Raw genomic sequence first — 18,333 nt, forward strand, 5'->3', positions numbered from 1 at the left:
ATCACGGACTTGGTCCTGATTGACGGGAAGTGCGGACGGATTTGACGGACTCGGCTTGATTAGTCCCTGACATGGAACTGATCCGAACGGACTTGAGCGACATTTGTGAAGGGTAACCACCGCTTTTAACCGACTTGTTACCTTCTCGAAAGACTACCCACTCAGATGTCGGACGTTGTCGGCTGCACTTGGCTCTAGACGTTCAAGCCGTGCAACGAAACACACCGCCTCAGCCTTGCCATTCAGGAACATGGCCTCAAAATTTGATACCATTGTTCACCGACTTGGCGGCTGCGGTTAGGTGCGTGAACCGTTGTTCACCGACTTGTTACGCCTATGTTGTCCCTGTGAAGTTCGGCTAACGGCCGAGTCTAACGGGAGTTGGCAGACCTGTGTTTGGTTTATACCGTAGTATGACCGACTCAGGTAGAGGTACCTGTCGGTATATTCCGAGTTTTACGCACTCGGGCGTCAATGACGGGTCGTCATCACCGCTGATGACGTAGACGTGCTGGCCACGTTATTTGAAGGAGCCATGTTTGCCCAACGGACGAGGCCGAGACAGCCGTTGACAATTTTGGCATCCTTCATCTTTGACCGCCTTAGTTGGGTAAGCCGCTCGGCAGGCGACGGTTATGACCTAAACAAGCCGCTGAAGCACTGTTCGTTGCCGTACAAGAACGAGACGGCCAGTCCATTACTGCTTAATGGGCAATCTGTCGGGTTGGCTTGTCACCGACTTGGATGACAATACGCCCTGCGCAGGCGTACTTAGAAGGGACATGAGGTTAAAGATACGGGTTTCCCACCCGTACTAAACATGGGCTTGGGGCAACGTCCTTGGGTGGCAGGTGCGCATGCCACGTACCCAGCTGGACGGAATGTCAAGTTGAGATGCTAATGACATTGACTATGTTATGCTAAGTGCTCGATTGATTTGCATCGCAAATGAGTATTATTAGCATATCAAATGGTGCGGACAGGCAATTTACATGACGGGTAGGAATGTCAGCGCCGGTTGGTGGACTGATTGCCGTAGGTCCATTATAATAACAGGTGGATGCATATATTAACACCCCTGCGTCCAATCATGTCCAGGGCTTTGTTTCCCTGTGGCTTTAAAAGGGAGGGACCTGCTAGTCTGTCGACACTGTTCCAGACATGAGCTTGACGGACCGCAAAAGTTTTCTGAAGGCGAGCAGACGACTGAAGCTCAAAGATGCAGAGTCTCCGGGCGGTAGTGGTAGCGATCGTTGTGATGTCCCTAGTAAACGTTCTAAGAAGTCGGGCAAGAAACGCTCCCGTAAGGCGAAGCCATCTCCGGCTGAAAAACCCAGTGGTAAGCGTAAACGTAAGACCGATCGTTCTGCCGATGAGGATGATGACGGGTCACCGGTTGCCAGTGGTTCTCACCCGGCTGCTCCGGGAGAGACTACTTCACCTGCAGAGACTACATCTGCTCTTGTGGGAGATACTTCACCTGCACAGACTACGTCTGCTGCTGCTAGTGAGACAGTGAGTAATGAGACGGCTGATGCCATTGGTTCTCCCCCGGCTGCTCCGGAGAGACACCACCTGTTGCTACTATGAGCCCTCATCCTGCGTCAGGAGAGGTTCCTGTGCCCAGTGCGAAAGAGCTTGAGTCCTCGTCATCAGCAGAGGCTGCCGAGCCCGCTCCTGCCATAGTTTCGTGTGCTGCGATGTCCCCGCCGAAAAAGATAGTGCGGAGGGTTCGTTATCAGGATAGCCCACCTGATTTTGAGCCAGATATGACCTTGATGCCGCTACGGGCGAGTTCAGGCCCAGACGCCCAGACGACGGTGATATCACCGCTGAGTCCGACTCGGAGGTTGACGAGGATGCGGCAGAGGACGATGACTTTTATGACAGGCAGTACGTAGGTGAGGCAAGCTCTGACGACGATGATGACGCTGCTGCTGTGTTGGCGGAGGACGACACACCTCCTGTCTGGCGTATGTCGGAGACTACCGATGCTAATATATTTGAGGAGACCGATTTTGACCATGAGAGAGGACCGACTTTCACCTTGCCCAGCCACGCCCGTGAGCTCGATTACTTTTTTAAGTTTATTCCAGCTACACTGATCAGATTGGCCAAGGACGAGACTAATAAATACGCCAAATTCCACCAGCGACATATCGCTAGGAAAATAGATAAATACTGGCGTAACGCTGACTACCGAGAGGTGCAGGCGTTCATTGGCGTCTTAGTCTGTATGGGTATCGACCGTAAATCATCAGTGGAGGATTATTGGTCTAGCGATCCCTTTCTGAGAAACCAGGGTATTTCTACTGTGATTACCCGCAGTCGCTTTCAGCAGCTTATGCGATACTTTCATCTGGCAGACCCAGAGAACGATCCACGTCGTGATCCTGATGAGGCACGCCGCCGACGTCGGTGTCAGGAGGATCCCCTGTATAAAATCAATCCATGGATGGAGCCCATAGTTGACCGGTGCGTAAATAATTATAAGATGGGTAGAGAGATCTCCATCGACGAGGGCATGGTGCGATTTAAGGGCCGTTCTAAATTTAAGCAGAGATTACCGCATAAGCCTGATCGAGACGGTTTCAAGATATGGCAGCTGTGCGACTCCACCACTGCATACATAGCTAACTTTGCACCGTACCTAGGTGTGAAATATCGGGATCGGACTGATGGGAGACGGCAGGAGCGAGGTGTGGTGAAAAGAATTACGATGGAGCTGGTCCAGCCATTCTGTGGATATAATCACAGCCTATTCTGTGATAGCCTGTTTAGCACGGTCGTTACTGCTAGAGAGCTGATGGAGACCGGGATCTACATGGTCGGGAGTTTCAACCGCCGTAATCGTCGCACCATGCCCCCTCAATTAATTCCGCCGGGTAAGAGGAAGCGCCTTCCTCTGTCTGTTGGGGATATGAAAGCCACGACCAGAACGGACTCTCGTCTTAACATCACTGCTTATCAGGATAGTAACGCTCAGGTGCTGATCTTGAATACGGTCTATCCACCCTTGGAGTGCGTGCCAGTGGGGGAGGGAGACGAGCGGCGACAAGTGCCTCTGTCGCTGTATAATTATCGCCGGTACATGGGAGGCGTCGACCGAGCCAACCAGAAGCGCAAGTACTTTCACACTGGGCGCAAGAACCACAGATGGTGGACATATCTGGCATGTTACCTGATTGATGTTGCCCTGGTAAATGCATATATATGCTTCAAGCATGTACACCCTGATAGTAAGCTGACCCATAAGATGTTTCATCTGCGTGTCGGGAAACAACTCATTGGCGGTTATTGTGGGCGATCGCAGCCCAGTGTGAGAGAGGTCGAGGCCACTGTTTCTCTTGCCTCGTACATCAATCCACAAAATCAGCCGATGCACGTTGTCAGCCGTTTGGAGGGGCGGCAGAAATGCTGTAAAGTATGTAGCAGAGAGGGTAAGACCACTGCGAGCGGACGACTGTCTGAGACGTCCAAAGGATGTAGTCTGTGCGGGGTTCATCTTCACGAGGGCGAGTGTTTTGCGGCTTTTCATCATCGCATGATGCTACGAGGTAAGAGGAGCATTGGCGTGCAGACCTCTACTCACACAGCCCCGACGACACCCATCAGCAAGAGAACCCGACGTAAATAACGGACAGGGGACAGCTTCGCCTAACAGTGGCTTGACTGTATTCTGAACACGGACCATGATCACATTTTGAGCACGGTTGTGCCGTTTGTTTGTGCTTTACGATCCCGCTGATTGTAAATTGAAACACGGATTATTTTGTACAATCCCCCGATTGTAATCTTTGTAACACGGACCATGCACTCGGACGTCGAGACAGACTCTGAGATTTATTATTCGGCATAATGTAAATTATTCCCGAATAAAATACTATCTATGGATCGCATATTTTCGTTTTGTTTTGTTTGTTTAGACGGATTATTTTGTACAATTCCCCCTATTATAATTTTTGAAACACGGATCTGCCACCCCGATTGTAATTTTTGAAACACGGACCATGCACTCGGACGTCGAGACAGACTCCGAGATTTATTGTTCGGCATAATGTAAATTATTCCCGAATAAAATACTATCTATGGATCGCATATTTTCGTTTGTTTTGTTTTTACCCCCACTTTCGTTTTTGGCAGATCCGTAAGGACGCTATAGTAATGGATGAACGTGCGTTGTATCACGTGGGAGGGGCACAGCCCAACGGAGGCTGTGCTCGTGCGACGTAGACGTTGTACCAACCATCTGTCGTTGGGGTTAGTGCATAGAGCAGTTGCACTGTCCAGAGCTAAGGTGGTACAAAACTGCACCTTAGTAACAACTGCACAACTAACGTGTTAGGAAACGGTAACACTAACGAGCTAAGTGTTCACTGAACTGGCCAAACTACGTACACGCCTTCCTTCAATGGCGGAACTATGTCGTTGACACTACGTCAAAGCAGACTGCAATGTGCGACTCTTCCAAGTCGTTCAAAGTACGTGGCCAAGTGACACAACCCAGGGGAAACAGGACAGGTTTGAGGGTGCTCCCGCACCCATAGCACTAACCCCTGGGTCTTCTACTAACCCACGAGAGAGGTGACGTTTCCCCGGTGTGGCCGTGCGTGCCGGCGAACGAGCTTTACTTCCGCGAAAGTAAGCTAGAAAAGGGCATAAAAGTGCACGTCCCCCGGGGCAAACAACGCCCGTGACCTCGTCATTTTCTGGACACAACCTCATCAGCGGTTGCCCCTCTATACGGGCATGCAAAAATTTTTGAAGTCTAACACGTATATGGTCGGTAATCGTACCCCGAAAATGCGGTATTTTCCCGCCAAATGCCTGGCAGGAAAGCGTGCAGGAGAGCCTATCTTCTGTAGACACGGAAAAGGGGGCCGGTTTTGACCGACTTGGCAGGATAACGGACAGGGGCGCTCGGCAGGAAAAGGGTTAAAGTTAGATAGTTATTTAGGCCAAAACAAACCATCAACTGTGTAAAAGATACAGGTGAAATAATGACTAACTGACTGGAAAAAAAAAATAGCTCTATGACTACAACTCATGGTAGTCTTTTAGAGCTAGATTACTTTTGATTTTGTGCATTGAAGACGAGAGACTCACACAATACGCACTTTCTTCTCCTCACGATGTATTGTTTGCACAGAAAGTAAAAATCCAGACTTTATGCATCCGTCACTTTCCCTTTCAAGAGATTTCTCAGACTATACCTACATTTACTGACCTTACAGTCTATTGAATTCCAAAGATACTAAATGTGATTTTCTTTACCAGTGTATTTCTCAAGACAAGTTTAGGTGCTCTGTTGTTTAAGCTCCTTTCTCCAAAAGAACTTGATGACATTCAGATCTGCAACTACTGGTAATACGTACATAACAGAGTAAGCAGCTAAATGTTACCAGTGTTCCCAAGTCATTTTACTGGGGTTCCCCTTAATATATCAATGTAATCATATTAGGGACAGCAGAAGTGTTACCAGAATTCCAAAGCTTTTATCATCAATATTCCCAAACCTTGGCAAGAGGACGTGCAAATAGGCATGATGGTACAATTTTCTCACGTACAACAAAGTCTATCTGCGAGAGCTTCCTTCTCTGTTACATGTTGAAGTCTCTCTTCAGTTATCAGTAAGAACAGACTTCACAAGAGATCCTGTGGTTAGCTTCTGTTGGAAACATACTGTACACTTACATGTAAGACCTAGCACTCGTCGAACCCAGAAATACTTTGGTGAAAGTGAAGGTTATTATTTCTTCCATAAATACAATCATACAAATTAAGCATCACTAGTGAAAAGATATTTGGTTTGTTTGTGTCCAAAACTATGGCTAGATAAGTTGCTTGTCTCAGATCGGCCTTTGAAAATCAATGAATTAGGAAATCTATTTGTTTTTCAATTATCTTCTATCTTATATAATCATGGGATAGGGAAACAGTCAGTGAAACAGTAAAGACAAGTGAGTATAATTTTTAAAAAAATGTAATTAAATGTTTCATTTCCATTCAACAGTTTACAGATTTCAGTATTTGTGCATAATATTGTCCAGACTAAAATGTGAGATTACCTCATGAACAGAAAATTATACGGGTATGGGGGAGGTATCTGGGGATTATATCTGAAACCCTGCAAATATGTCAGCAAAATTCCTATTAATTAGCTGTCTTTTTGTTCTAATGCATACTATTATATAATGACAATGTGTGTTATAAACATGGCGCCCCCTTCCAATGTATAAATGTGTGGAATGCCTGGTATGGCATGAAATCAGTGACATCATGCATCAGCCACTGTCCTGCAACTGTTGGAAGAAACATCAAAATATAATGCTATATGGACTGCAAACATTTCATGTGGTATCATTGTCATTGTCATCACTGTCACATGCCCAGCATTCACTTTCAGAACTCTGCCATGATTTCTAGCAAATATCAATTGAGGTAGGCAATGGGTATACCAATTTGCAAGAAGACAGAGTAGTACCTATTGATACCTTCACTGATTAAAATCAACAAAAAGGGAAAGCTTTCCCCATTGGTACACAAGAATTAGCAATGTTTTGGAAATGTTAATAAAGTACTCTGTTTTAAAGTCAGATGAGGCAGTTCTGGTATTATTAATAATGCTTTCAGCATTGCTTGTAAACCTGACCAGCATACCAGTGATTGAATAATAAAAAATGTAAGTCTATAGATTTCTTGAAAGTTGTTATTGATGTAATGCCACAACACACCTGAGTGAAATGGTATATTGGTTAAGTAAATCCGTGGCGGTTCATATTAGTATATTTTACTTATCTCAAAAAAAGAACAATAGCTAAACGTTTCACAAATTTTTCCTTTAAGAAAAGAAAATGAAGAGCAAAAATTTTAATGGAAGTCAGTGATACTGGGGGATGTGGAAAAAACGATACGTTGGCATAAATTACAGCATGGGGATAGATATTACTACATTTACAGTTCAATGGATGAAAATGTACTCGTCATGACGGTGTACACATTGCAGCAATCAAGAATGGATGTTAAGCGGTTAAAAACAACCTTAGAAATAATATGATACCTGGTTAGAATCGAAATTTCAGTTTTGCCCCCGACAGAAGAACAAAAATGGAGAAAAACGAAAAGCATTCGGACCATGGATGTAAAAAATAGATCCCATGTTCGGACTTACCTCACAAAGGCGATCTACAGTGTGTACCTATGGTGAATTCTTCAGACTACGATGATTCATTGGACACACAAAGTAATCACTAATACGATGGAATTTTTCAACAGTATTATCCTACAGTCAATGAACGGCTTGTAGCACACGCCCACATATGTGAAGATTTTCTTTGGTGCACAGACAGGAAGCCATGCGCGCTTGTTGTATTGGTTCACCCACGGCCGGCCAACACAAAATACTGTGCAAAGGCGTACGGATGATATTACCTGCGAAACGGCTCGTATTCCGAGATTCCAAACCTGTACAGAAAATTCGACGGATACCAATAACTTAAGTTACAATCCTGTGATATTCAACACGATAATAAGATTCGCCGACGAAATTTAAATTAACAACTTTACACACAGCTCACGCGGTTTCAAGTCATTGATGATGGATCACGCTCGCACAAAACACCTCTTCTTGTTTTGTTTTCCTTCGGCGATCACAGAGGTAATCCTGTCACCAGATCTTCCGCCCTCGAACGATGTTCACAAATTGGATGACGGGATTAGCAATCAACTACAGATGAAATACAGATGAAACAAAATTCATCATAATAACTTCGCTACGAACAATTCGACATAACGTATGACTCCTGCCACAAGAGCGTCTGCGATCGAAGGCGCTATGTCCGTCGAAAGAACACCGCGAAAACCGATGACATCATAAAGGTACAAAGGTCAACCTGACAATGTTGTCTTTCGCCCCAGTTGATTTCTTGGGTATATTTTATTTTTATATCACCTGAGCAAATTGTAATCTAAAAAATAAATCCTTAATACAGGTGTATTTCCAATACAACTCTTTGGTATGGTTCACATACGGCACTACTACAACAGTTCAGAGGTTAAAGAGTAACACCATTACATCATCATTTTACGTATACTGAACCTCGTTTTGGTGATTGAAAATTGGAATCAATCACCTGCACTGGCATGCACTGAGAAATGATTAGACGTTCCAGGTGATCGTCCTCGAAGAGTTCTCGTTTTTGTTGTAAAGGTAATTATGACTCCGTTACCCAGGGCCATCCTGTTTTTCTTTCAGCAGTTTAATATACAGGGACTACGGGCCAACATTTTTGAGGTATTGGGTGGGTAAACCACGGTATTTTCCTGCATATTTCGTACGGTATCGGCGGACGAATTAACCGACTGAGGTGATGGTGGGGTGTACTGTACATATTGAGTTCTAATGGGATATGTATCAAACTGTTGGAAATATGCAGCTGCCAAGAGATATTCTTAGTTTATTTTATCCAGTATGATTGTTATTGGAACGTGCTCTGACATCTCTTGCTGGTCCCCAGTGCACCGAACTTGACACATCGGTCGCTGTTCGTAACCATGTGTATAGTGTTTACCGTGTTTATCACTGTGTGGTGTTACACAGTGCAATCCTTCCAAACTGCAAATACCTTTCCCACAAAGCCCACCATTGTCTCATGCTTTCATCGTTGTGTACAGGCGCTTGAAACGTTGGAGATGTGATAGGCACACATCGCATCATAGGAGAAAGTTATATATTGAAGTCCGGCGAACAACCCTAAGGATCCTGTAAGACAGGCAGCATTGCCTGTCACAACATCACCATGGCCAGACATGTTGGAAGCCAGATGAGTGAAGCATTCATTGAGAAAACCGCCAAGGAGAAAGCCAGGCTGATACACAAACTTGCCAATCAACTCAAGGCTGACATGGCGAGGTATGTCAAAACTTAATAAAGAAAGTTATTTTCTACAATATCATGAATGTTTATCCCTCTCAGTGCATATTTGCTGCCTTAACTGTGTTGCATGTTGATGATCATGCTATGATTAATTTAAATTGGCCAATTGGACCCCATGCCACCTGGACACAAGTCAATTGTGAACCCCGTGATTTCAGGCTTTACAATCTTTGGTTGACATTCTAATACTCGTTAAATGTAAAAGTCGTGAAAATTCATCATGGACTTTCTCTGTTTCAAACATTCCCATCAAAATTATGTTTTATCGATGCATTTAGTTCTATTATATATTGCTAGGATAGCACTGATGACACAAACACCATCTGTACGAGAGAGTTGCTGTACCTGAGTATTGACAATGTATAAAGTAGATTTCATTGTTAAGTTTCTATTTGTCATTGTAGGTCAGTTAGGTTGGGATGTCCCTAATTGTTATGTTTTATCATGTCCCTTCTGTGGTTTTATGCTTCATATTCAACCTATTACTAGTGCTGGACACATCACAGCTCAAGGATCACAACGCAATAAAATGCATAACATAATGCTGACTTGCTGAAGAAACTTTAGCTGTCATAGATCCTATTCAAATTTACAATAGCCTTATGCATGATAACAAATAATACATTTTCCATGAGTGAAATAGGTTATGGCAGATCACATTGCTTGCAATGACAGGGTCCAATTGACCAGGGTCCAATCGCTTAGGGGTCCAATAGACTAGAAAGCAAATGTGTATACACACAGCTTGAAAGAATTAACCCTTTTCCTGCCAAGTCCATATTTCACCACCAGGTCAAGATGGTTAAAATTAATGAAACACAACGTATTCCATATGATGTATTTTAACATAATACTGTACATTTGAAGGCTGTTGAAAACATAGATACTGTAAAGTTGGGTTTTTTTTGACAAAAGATGCTATAACATACCAAGCCAAGTGGGTGAAAATACGTCATTTTTTGGCTCAATACCGCTTTTTACTGACTTGGCTGTTGGGGAAGTGATACAGTTATTACTGTCTGGCAGGAAAAGGGTTAAAGATAGGATAGATCCAAACTGATATTGTCATTAAAGGTCTACAGATCTGATGGCTACACAGATTGCCAGGGGTGTCATATCAGAGATATCACAACATGGATGATAAACTTTCTTCAGCTTTTGAATACATGTACATATGAATGACTACAGCTACATGTCACCTTCAAACCGAATGGCTGTGAAAATGAAAACAAAGAGAGGAAATCTGTATAATACATGGAGGCTCTGTGAATGAGAGCTACAACTGTTAAACTCATTAATCCTGGTTAAGATTGATCAATGAGGTCACAACATCAGATCAAGCTGGCCCAAACTACCTCTGCCCAAAACCAGTTTTGCCACTGAAATCAACCTGAAAAGCTGAATTAACCCAAAAGCAACGTTGTTTTTAATGCCATAAAACGAAATCATAGAAAATTTAAATGCTTTCACAATATCGCTTTCAAAGAAGGAAATACTGCTTGTCAAGCTTATTTCAAATGATGGTTCAGATGTTTTGTTGCTATTTAGTTATCTTATATAAATTTTGGTTAATTTACATTTGCTATTGTTATGTAAAGCATTGGCACAATTTGGATCAGCAGGCATTCACCATCTATGTGTCAATATCATAATTTTGGCATTTCCTGTAAACTGAACTCATAAAATTGTAAAAGTGCACGTCATAAATGTCATAAGATTGCTTCCAAAATTAACTGGCATTTACATTGTTGTCCTTGCAAATGTCAATGAAATATTTTCAATATTGCTGCCCTTACAGGAAGTGTGTCATTTCACTTTTACTCTAAAAATTCAATTGAATCATCAAGTTTATTTTTGGATTTGGCTTTGCTTTTATTTTTAATATTCAAATTACTCACTTCCACCGGTATTAATTTTATTCATTTTCCATGGTGTACAATTATCTCTATGTCATAGCACATGGACTGAAAGCTTTGAATGGTATCATACGAACTGACAACCTGTGCAAATATACATTACATTCTCCCTGCGTCATATGGCCAACTTTTGATGTATGTAGCCCAACTAGTATCGTCTATTTTGATAAAATACAAGCATATGACACATGGAAAATAACAGAAAGGAGAGTAATTTTTACACAAAGCAGTTGAATTGATGGAGAGTCAAACAAAAATAGCAATCGTATGTTCCACACAAGTTGACATCTTTCATTTGGAATTTAGCAAGGGTTATGTTTACATAAGAAGTGTAGTATACTCAATCTACTCAATCATGAGTTAATCTGTTAAAAGATCTGTCAGCAGGGAAACACCTTCAGATATTTGACTTTTCTCAACCTGTACTTTTTGAGTACTAATTCATATTTTAAAACTAAGTTTCCCTCCAAATAAAGTTTAGCTAAGCGACAGTTCCATCATCACACATCTGCCAATACTAGTGTTTGTGTGTCGCATTTGTCTATTGGGACATGATTTTATGCTGAATCATGGATCTAAAATCTTCATTTTATTACACTGTCGGAATACAAACATTTTAAACAAATTATCATATAACGGTAGGTTTAAAGTGAGAAAATAAATGGTTTTCAAGAAAAATTACTGTATTGAATTTCAGTATTTTCACTGTACAGTTATGTCATTTCTTTTTGACAGCAAATTGTGATCACTTGCCATCAATTTCTTACAAAACCATTTGTTTTTATGTGGTAACATTCAGGAAATGACAAATTTGAAAGATCAACATCAGTTAGGTATATGTATTGTGGGATATATGTTTATTCTTTTGATTAAGTTTGTGTCTATTGTTGTTTGGACATACCAAATTCAACGTTTGTGACTTGAAATGGTGTTGTTCTGAGTAAAACTCAAACTAAATCGATTATGCTGAGAGATACTGGTGTCTGCAAACTTCATTATGGAAAGTTACATCAGCAGAATTACCCTAACTCTGTGTAGTACAGTATTCAAATATTGATGTACATGTTTGATGTACAATGTAGGAAATGTCCCAAGGTACAAGTTAATACATGTTCCCTGTTTAATACGTTGTTATTAATTTTTGTAAAGAACTGTGAAAGGTTCAAGTCAGCCATACATGTATGGCAGTGTCTGTAACCAACGGCAACTGTACCGGTATCACGTATCAAAATGATCATCCAATGAGCTGTTACTCCATGATTATTCATGCTTTATCATTGAAATATCGACATTCTCCTTGAGGAGTCAGTGTAGTACAGGTACTTCTGTCATTGAAATCTGCCTTGACAGAGCAAATACAAAACAAAAATATTTTAACCTGCTATATTGCAGTTCTAGATCTGTACTTAGGTAAGGCAGTAAGTTGACTGTCTCACTTCAGTTCCAATTATTTGTAAATGTATGTAATGAAATGTTAGATTCCTGTTTACAAAGTACATGGTGTGTAAACCTGTTCATTAGTACACAGTGTCTCTCAGTTTGACAGGCTCTGTGGTGATTCAGTATATCTCAGTGTTTACATGTAAACGGCCAATGAATGAAACCAGTCCATATGTATTGATGCATAATATCTGTTAACTTGTGAAGATCAACTTACTTATTTGCTTGTTTGCCTTTCTCATTCAAATTCTAACTCATGATTTACTGTAGTAGATTGTACAGCTGGAGTCTGGTGTAATGAAATGTCACCTACTAGTACATGTATAGATTTACTGTTCTCTTCATTAATCTATACTTAATAAATAGTCAAGCACTTTGATCGAAAGTGTCAAGTTATGTATCGTTCTAAAACAATAGTTTTGTCTTGTCTATACTTCTGCAAAATAATCATTGAATTTTGCGACAGACACCCATTTCAATATCATCATGTCCACTTTAAGTTTCAAATTTCTGATTTTCAAGCCTTTGCTACCATACAGTATCACTTCTCTTTTGACCAAGTTGGTAAAAAGTGGGTATTGAGCCAGAAGTATAAATATTTTCATTCTCTTGGCTTGTTCTATTATAGCAGCTTTTGCTATTAAAAATCATATTTTACAGTATGAATGTTTTTAGGGCCTTCAAATGTTAATTTTTTTGTTAAAATGCACCGTGTAGGACATGTTTTGCCTCACTAGTTTTAATCAACTTGACCTTAACTTGGCAGGATAAGTTTTAATACTGTTTCTCCCAAGGGGTTACAGTTCATAACTACTTGGTCAAGTTTGCTCAAAAATAAGTCCAATATGTGATGAACTTGCTATTCATACCATCTCCTACATTTTCCATTCAATGTTATTGTATATCTGTCATTTATTCAGTTCCCACTCATACAACTACATTAATTAAATTTACTATAATTATGTTAGACAGACAGAAAATACGTACAGTCTATGTCAGGTAACAATGTTTATGCTCTTGATTCAAATTTCCTGTCATTTGTTTGTTTATACAGTTTTTTGTGATCATCAAATTATCGCAATTGTCAAATTACTTTAAAAGCAAACGTTCCATTATTCCATTTGTGTTTCAAGTAGACAGCTGTTCTCTTTGTGAGAATTGTAGATTGTAATTGATATGTGTCAAATGTATGGTATCTGGTAGTGTACTGTAACTAAGATTTTTAACCAAGTTAACAAGCAAAACACAGCCAAGCATGAAATTGCTCATGTGGAAGTTCTCATGCGATGCCACAATACCTTGTCATAAAAATCAAAAGCAGACAACAGCAATACTGTGCATCCAGTAAAGATAATGATTTACAGAAAAAATGCAAAATACAGGACAAAATGTGGCATTTTGAGCATTAATACAGTTTTAGGCATGGTTAATATATTGTGGACATAGCAACTGATGATTGACCCTTGCTTCTTCCTTGTACAGAATTTTATTGACATTTAGACATTCAGATCACGTAAAGCCAGAGAAGGAATTAGTGCCTTCTGAGCAAGGAAAAAGTTTCAGCAAGGCAGGTGCAATTTTACAGTTACCTGCCTAATGGAAGAGGTGGAAATAAATTTTGATTATGGTTTGCTGAGATCAGAAGTGTACTTGCTATGCTCTATGGCAGACATAATTATCAAGGCTAGTAATATTTTGCTCAGGCATGTGACTTTATAAAGTTCCCCATCCAAATTTTGGTTGTTATTATCCACATTGCACACTGATTTTCATGGCCTATGCTTTTGTTTTGAAGATCTCTTGAAATAAATCCATAACATCTCATAATTTTTATGTCTCAAAACATTCATGGTACTGCTTAGATGTCTTTTTCAACATAGAAATGAAGGCATACAGAATTATTATAACAAGATATTATTTTAACACGATGTGATGTCACAGTGTTGGTAAGGTAATCCATGATAATTCTGTTGGTCATGTTGTGAATGTCATTCAAATGCAGTATTTTCTGAAGTTTGACACCTTTTTGTGTATTATCTTAGTCTACAATCTTTTATCTGCTTTGAAATAAAGCTGCTAGCTTGTTTTATATTCTTCTCAAATTATTATAATTTCCACTCTTCATAATCTTTTTATTTGATAGTTTTATTCTATCAGTTGAGTATCTGTGTTGTGACAACTCTCTCAGGAAGACAAATGAACAACTCTATTTTTCACAAATGTTACTTTGTAACAGTTCAGACAAGAATCAAGTATCTGTTAACATGTGTCAACTTTTCAATCGTTTTTGTCAATGTTCAAGATGTTGATTGCAGGTCATTAAACAGTTTGTCTCTTGTGAAAATATTATATATCAAACATTTATCTCTGTATAGATATCATCATATCAAAATATACATACAAAGGTCAAGGTTCGCTGAAGGTGCCACAACTAAATAGTGACACAAGCTTGTCTGACTGAAAGGAATATGGCAATCAGTGCTGTATGTACTTATTTGGATGTAAAGTCTACATTTTCTACACAGCACCAAAGTAATTTTAGCTCAGAATAAAGGCTTCCCTTGCCAGGCCAATAGGTGACAGTATAAACTTCCTAAAGGTATGTTGTGAAATGTAAATGTCAGGCTGTCCACAGATATGTGTATCATTCTTTGTAAAGTAATGTAAAGAAAAATTTCCTCCCTCATATACAACTGTAATCAAGCACTTTCAGATCACACAAAACTCCTTGTATTATTTTTGAAGGGATTCATGTATTGTGATATTTACATGTTAATCTGGAAATTCCCTGTTTGTTAGTTTCTGCTCTATATGTAAAATATATATGTAGTTACCAGAGAATTTTTAATTATTAGTCTAGAGCAATGAAGTCATTTTAGCGGTCAGAATAGTTCATTGTAACAAGTCTCTGTATGTTCTTGTAATCCATTTTTGTCCAGTGTAAAATATTAAATGTTATTGATACTACATGGAGAGTCCTTGTCAGCGGTACTACACAGTGTACTATACTTTGTATCATTTACAACTTGAAACGGATCACAGATCAATAAACCTGGACTGATCAAATTTTCTATCAACAATTTTAAGTCTATGATAGGTAAAGAATTTAGCTACATTTGTGAAGCATTTGTTAAAAGTCACTCCAATCACTTGTGGAGGGACTGTGCTCCAATTATAACAAACAATCAAATCAAGTTGACCCGCTCAATTTGTATCCCATGCTGAACACATTCTAGCATCAAAGTCAAGCAAATGTCCCAAGAAACACATTCTAAAAATATCCCAAGTTTTTGCTTGAACGTTATTGCCATTTCAAGAATTGGTTCAAGGATACCCTAGTCTGTTTAATTTCAAGTTAACACAGTGGGAGAATCATTGAGGTTGTAGACTGTTTGACAAGTACAATACAGGATCAATAGGATAGGAATTATCCTGGCATTTGAAGTCTTTGTATTAACACTGAACAAAGTTAGAAAGTAAGATGAATGCTGCATGCCATTGCTGTGTAGTAAAAAAATGAAATGTGTATCTATGGTTAGATCTCACACTGTCTATGGAGATCACGGTCCCTGTGCTCATAAACCAAGTGAACAGTCATATGGTACATTACATGTGATCTGTCTGAATAATCTGATAGGAGTAGGCATAGCAGAAATTTACAACATGTCACCAATTCTGTTTTTTTCATATGTACAACTCACAATGCCTACAATGACTCATACAGAGGCCAAACATTTCATGTAGAGCGATGGTCCAGTAATGTATGAAATTTTCCTCAAGTCTAATTTACAAATTCAGGAAAAAAAAATTTGACAATATCGGAAATAGTGCATTGACCAGAACACTTTAATAAAGACACCTTGGAGCATTGATCGTATGGTAGTGAGCTTACAATTCAGAATGTTTAAACTGCCTGCACAATCAGTTATAGACACCAGTCTGTTTTTAAATAAAGACCTATTTGTGTATGTTAATTTATATATTTCATAAGCATTTATGAGTGCTTGCTGATTTACCAACATAGTAAATATTTCTTTGAGTTTTATCCATCATTGTTGACTTACACACGTTTTTACTGAAATTGTACTATATTTAGCTTTATTGTATTTGCCCAATACAGAGTGATAGCTTTTCAAAGTGAGACGACGGAAGCATCATTGCGCCATACCAATTTAATTCTTTTCACAGTGAGTTGCACTAAGCTTTATTAGGATTGAAGCCATCATTCAGTCACCATTGAGTAACCATGATTTAGTCCAAATGTCCAAATCACCAATTGATGTTTCTGGGTGATAAATTAACACCCTTTATTTTAGTAGGGTATCAAACAAATGGGGTTCTAATACAAAGCATAATTAACACACAAGGGGATTCCTAGACTTGGTTCAAGTCGGTGAATTAAAAAAAAATAAAATCATTTATAATAGTTTCTCTTGTGTCTCTCCTATTTCGTACAAACCTATCCGGATTTTGGCAGCTCACGCCAGGTTTTCCCAACTATTGAATGCGTCGAGTTTGAGTCTGCGCAGTAGTGAGTTAGTTTCTGCCGGATTCACCGACTTGGACTTCTTGCAAGTACAGGCGGTGAGACGGACTGTGTACACAGTGACGTAGAGCAAATACAAAATGATTGACAGCCCAACCGTTATTCTGGCCAATAAGAAGAACGCATGCTCGCTCTGCATGCATTCAAAAGTTTGTTGTCATCTCAGTGCAAAGCTAGACATCGAGTACGTTTTATATCTGGGCGAATAATGGCATCAAGTTCGTACATCAACTGCGTTTTACAACTGATCGGTCGACCATCGCTAATCATGCGAGATTACCAAAGAAAGCTTGTTGAGAGTTACATTGAGGGAAAAGATGTGTTCGTCTGCGCACCAACCGGCAGCGGAAAATCACTGACATACGAAGTCGCCCCACATTGTTTTGATTTCCATCGCTTTGGGCACGTAAGAGAACAGGCTACAACTGTAAGGACGGTGTCTTTTTCCATCCTTGAATAACCGGCGACGATTTTCGCATTTTGCAACATGGGCCCCACAAACAACACAGATATTTTCACGCGTTTTCGGTGATACAACAGAGGTCGTGCTGACTTTTGTGGGAGTGATCGCACTCGACATTTTGTCAACAACGCCATGTGAGTTTTATGCACGTCTCGTTTGGGTCAATTGGTAACTCCTCCCAATGTGTAAAATTTAGTGATGTCATCTTATGAATAATATATGAGTAAAGAAAACGTCATCTCATGAATAATTTATAGCAACGCAGATCGTGCAAGAAAGCCAAGTCTGTGATTCCGGGTGAAACTCCGCTGCATAGCGTTCACTCCACTCATCGCGTTCACCCTACTCATCGCGTCCACTCACGCGCGCGTTTCACATGAAAGCAGAATACAAATCATTGCGTTCACTCCACTCAAACATTCACAAATCACAGACTTGAACCAAGTCTAGGGGATTCCATACAACTGGCTAATGTGCCAGACAGTCCAATGTGATTACCAGTGTTCTTGACTTATTGAAAAGGTGAAATAAACACAGATCACAGAGAGATACCTGTGAGTGAGGAATGATATCAGACAGGTTGATAAGTTATTCAGAACAGTGAGACAGACAAACTGATCCTAAACATCAGCACAGACGGACAAACCTGTAGCTGGTGCCAAGACACTGCTGCGTATCCAGTGGTCTTTTTTACTTGACCTTGTGAAAAAATGACTGACTGTCTGGAAATGCATTCAATTTGTGGAGTACTGGTGGTTTAAATTCAGCAACAGATATGAATCATGCAAGGACATATAGGAAGATAAAAAAGCATATAGCGTATTGGATAATGGCAATGCCAGACTCTACAAAGACTCTGTGTGATAGATGAGTCATACTAACCAGACACTGGCACAATTTTAAAAAAGGGATAGTGTTGAATATGATGAGAATGACCTGTTCTCCTCATCAATAAACGACCCATTATGTCAGTATTTCCTTACAATGTGTGCTACATAATGATAAAAAAGTTTTGAATTGCTGAAAATACAAT

The 18,333-nt window shown here is 40.1% G+C and overlaps 2 protein-coding genes across 5 annotated transcripts in view; one reads left to right on the top strand and one right to left on the bottom strand.

Annotated features, from left to right (window-relative positions):
* The window catches only part of LOC139114751 (ras-specific guanine nucleotide-releasing factor RalGPS1-like), a 62,385-nt gene extending 54,519 nt beyond the window's left edge, over positions 1–7,866 (bottom strand). The window contains exon 1 of one of the 2 annotated variants that reach the window (XM_070676641.1): positions 7,172–7,866. The gene's annotated coding sequence lies outside the window, so the exon portion shown is untranslated. The remainder of the gene's footprint in view (positions 1–7,171) is intronic. The other variant, XM_070676643.1, reaches the window with a different exon arrangement.
* Positions 7,867–8,069: 203 nt separating this feature from the next.
* Positions 8,070–18,333, top strand: part of LOC139114749 (BTB/POZ domain-containing protein 8-like) — a 45,368-nt gene continuing 35,104 nt past the window's right edge. For all 3 annotated transcript variants that reach the window (XM_070676636.1, XM_070676634.1, XM_070676635.1), the window contains exons 1-2: positions 8,070–8,209; positions 8,674–8,911. In XM_070676636.1, coding sequence (XP_070532737.1) covers positions 8,799–8,911 — 113 coding nt within the window. In that variant the 5' untranslated portion in view covers positions 8,070–8,209; positions 8,674–8,798. The remainder of the gene's footprint in view (positions 8,210–8,673; positions 8,912–18,333) is intronic.

This window comes from Ptychodera flava, chromosome 16 (genome assembly GCF_041260155.1).
Source record: "Ptychodera flava strain L36383 chromosome 16, AS_Pfla_20210202, whole genome shotgun sequence".
Lineage (NCBI taxonomy): Eukaryota > Metazoa > Hemichordata > Enteropneusta > Ptychoderidae > Ptychodera > Ptychodera flava.